Genomic DNA, 2,845 nt, shown 5'->3' with positions numbered 1-2,845 from the left:
CTGGGCCTGGCAGCGCTGGCCAAACGCTGCTGCAGCTCAGAGAGCCCTGGAGCTGGGACCCTTCCCTGGGGAGCCTGGGCAGGGCCCCAGCAGCCTCTGGGCAAAAACCTTTTCCTGACATCCAACCTGAGCCTGCCCCGACTCAGCTGCAGCCGTTCCCTCCACTCCTGTCCCTGGGCACCAGAGGGAAGAGGTTCCCACAGCCCCAGCCAGGGACCCGCTCCCAAGGCTGTTGCCATGGCCACCAGGGCTGGGACCAGCTGGGATGCTCGGTTTCCACAGGCCGGGGTTCAGGAATGGGATTCCCCAATTTCCTGCTCCCACTAAAACCGCCCTGCCCTTGCTGCCTCCCATGGAAAGCACAAAAGGCAAAGATCCAGGGCTGGGATAAAAACCATTTATTGGGAACAGAAACGAGATAAGGAACAAACAGGAACAAAAACAATATTGATAACAGAAGGGATAAGTAAAACTATTTGCAGAGAAAACTAAAACATCAACAATTGGCTCTTCACGGCAATGTATTTCCTCCTGTCTGCAAAGGACACCCTTCTCCCTGGGGTGAGAAAGAGTCCCTTTCCTGCCCCGGGCAATGTTCTGAGGTAGGAGTGAATGTAATGACAGGGCCATGGCCAGACCCTCATGTTCTTCCATCCCACATCATGTTATTGGCAGGGGCAGGAAAAGGGACAGGTGTCTTCCTAGCATGGATCATGGGGAACATGGATCACCAGGGCTCTTTCCAATATGGGTCCTCCAATGAGGGATGAAGCTGGAGCTGGGCATGAAGCTCTTCTGCTGTTGGGGCACTGATAGAACGTCCCTTACCGGTGCTTCCATTCGTGACTGGTCAAGTCAGAGCGCTGGGTGAAACTCTTCCCAGACTGGGGACACTCAAAAGGCCTCTCCCCTGTGTGGATGCGATGGTTCCTGATGAGGGTGAACTTATGCTTGAATCCCTTCCCACAGTCAGGGCAGCGGAAGGGCCTCCCCTGTGTGTGAATCCGCTCATGCAGACGGAGATTTGAGCTGGTCTGAAACCTCTTCCCACAGGTGGGGCACTCGTAGGGCCTCTCCGCAGTGTGGATGCGCTGGTGGATGATGAGGTGGGACTTGCGCTTGAAGCCCTTCCCACACTCAGGGCAGCAGAAAGGCCTCTCCCCCAGTGTGAATGAGCTGGTGCCTGAGGAGATCAGAGCTTGTCTGAAAGCTCTTCTGGCACTCGGGACACTCGTAGGGCCTCTCCCCGGTGTGGATGCGTTGGTGGGTCACAAGGGCGGACCTGTAACTGAAGCCCTTCCCACATTCCCCACACTCGTAGGCCCATTCCCCGGTGTGGATCATCTGGTGGCAGATCAGGGTGCTGCTCTGCCTGAAGCTCTTCCCACACTCCAAGCACTTGTGGGGCTTCTCCCCATCATGAAGCTGCTCACGAACCACCAGCTCTGTGCTCTGGCTGAAGCTTTCTCCACCTTCCTGACTCAGAGTGGCTCTTTCCTCCTCAGCGCACCCTGGCCTGGGTTTGGAGCCCCTCTTCCTGTGGAATCTCCGGGAATTATCCTCCCTATTGAATTCCTGTGTCATGGAGCTGCTCAAAATGGCCTCTTCCTCCAGGTTCTGCCGTGGGGATTTGTCCTCCCTTGTCTCCATCCTCAGCTCCTTCTCTGGGGGAGGATAGACAAGGAGAGGATGGGATTTGCCTCTGAGCCAGAGGGAAAGGGAAGGAGATCCCACCAGTGCATCCCCGAAAGGATGGTGTGGGCAGAAGGGTTGTCCTGCAGCCCAGGGGCTGTGCTGGGCTGGGAGATGGAGCAGGAGAGAGGGGGAAAGGGGCACTGACTTCCTCCTCATCTACCTGGGTGTCCTGGGGCATCTTCCTCTTCCTCTCAGTCTCTCCCTCCATCTGGCTAAGTTTTAGGAATGGGAAATCCTGTTTTGGGAGGAAAACAAGGAATGAGCGCACTAAATTTTGCACCGGATTGAAGGCAAACCTGGGGGAGAATCTAAGCCAGAATTCCAATTCAAAAACAAAATTAGGATCAAGGCAATGATACAGAAACACTGCCTTAAACTCACAGAGTCGGGATATAACCTGAAACCCTCTTGCTCAGGGTGGTGGCAGCCGTCCCATTAAATGGTGGCTGCAGCCCTGTTGGAGTGATGAACGTGATTCTGTCCAAGACGTGATGCTGTAGAAGGGTCTGGTCTTCCTCTGAAAGTCCAGTGCTGGTTATGGAGCTCTTGTCCTCTGGGAATCCAGTAGGCAAGGTGCTGCTGGTGTTGCCAGCCTCAGCTAATATCCAGGTAAGAATGCTTGGATCCTCCCCCTGGGCAGAGCATCCCACAATGGGGTGATGGAATTTTATCAGTCCTGCAGTGACACTCAATGGCCCATTCACAGAAGATATCTCCCCTGGAGGGTGTTATCAGGGCTGAGTCATGGAAGAGATAAAGAACACTGCCCCACCTGTTTCTAGCAGTTGATGAAGATGGGGATTGAAAACATGCATTTGGTTACATCTTGCATGGCAACCTGAAACAGTGGGGTAATCCCTGCTCAGGGGGTGAACACCACCCCCCTTACCCAAACTGGCTCAGGTGTAAAATCCCCATCCTGGGAAGGTCACACACACAGGGGACAATGTCACACTTGCCCTGCTCCAGGGGAGGTCTCTGTCCCTGTCATTCTCTTTCACAGGCTGGGGGCTTTGCCGAATGTTAGAATAACTTTTCTCTTTGTCCCTGTCACCTTTGTGACAGCTACACAGAGCTTCCCCTTCCTTTTCATAATCCCTATTGGGCCTAATTTCAACTTTTCTTTCATCAGAATGTGCCAGCAGCTGAG

General features: G+C 54.1%; 1 protein-coding gene across 1 annotated transcript; it reads right to left on the bottom strand.

The window, feature by feature from the left end:
- Positions 1 to 824: 824 nt before the first annotated feature.
- Positions 825 to 1,650, bottom strand: LOC135441743 (zinc finger protein 239-like). Its single transcript, XM_064701287.1, has 2 exons — positions 1,305 to 1,650; positions 825 to 1,183 (listed from the first exon to the last, which is right to left on the bottom strand). The coding sequence occupies exons 1-2, from the start codon at positions 1,648 to 1,650 to the stop codon at positions 825 to 827; spliced, it is 705 nt and encodes a 234-aa protein (XP_064557357.1).
- Between the last annotated feature and the right edge of the window lie 1,195 nt (positions 1,651 to 2,845).

This window comes from Zonotrichia leucophrys, unplaced genomic scaffold, assembly GCF_028769735.1.
Source record: "Zonotrichia leucophrys gambelii isolate GWCS_2022_RI unplaced genomic scaffold, RI_Zleu_2.0 Scaffold_468_39702, whole genome shotgun sequence".
NCBI classification, from domain to species: domain Eukaryota; kingdom Metazoa; phylum Chordata; class Aves; order Passeriformes; family Passerellidae; genus Zonotrichia; species Zonotrichia leucophrys.
The sequence above is the reverse complement of the archived record's forward strand: the minus strand, read 5'-3'. Positions and strand labels throughout refer to the sequence as shown.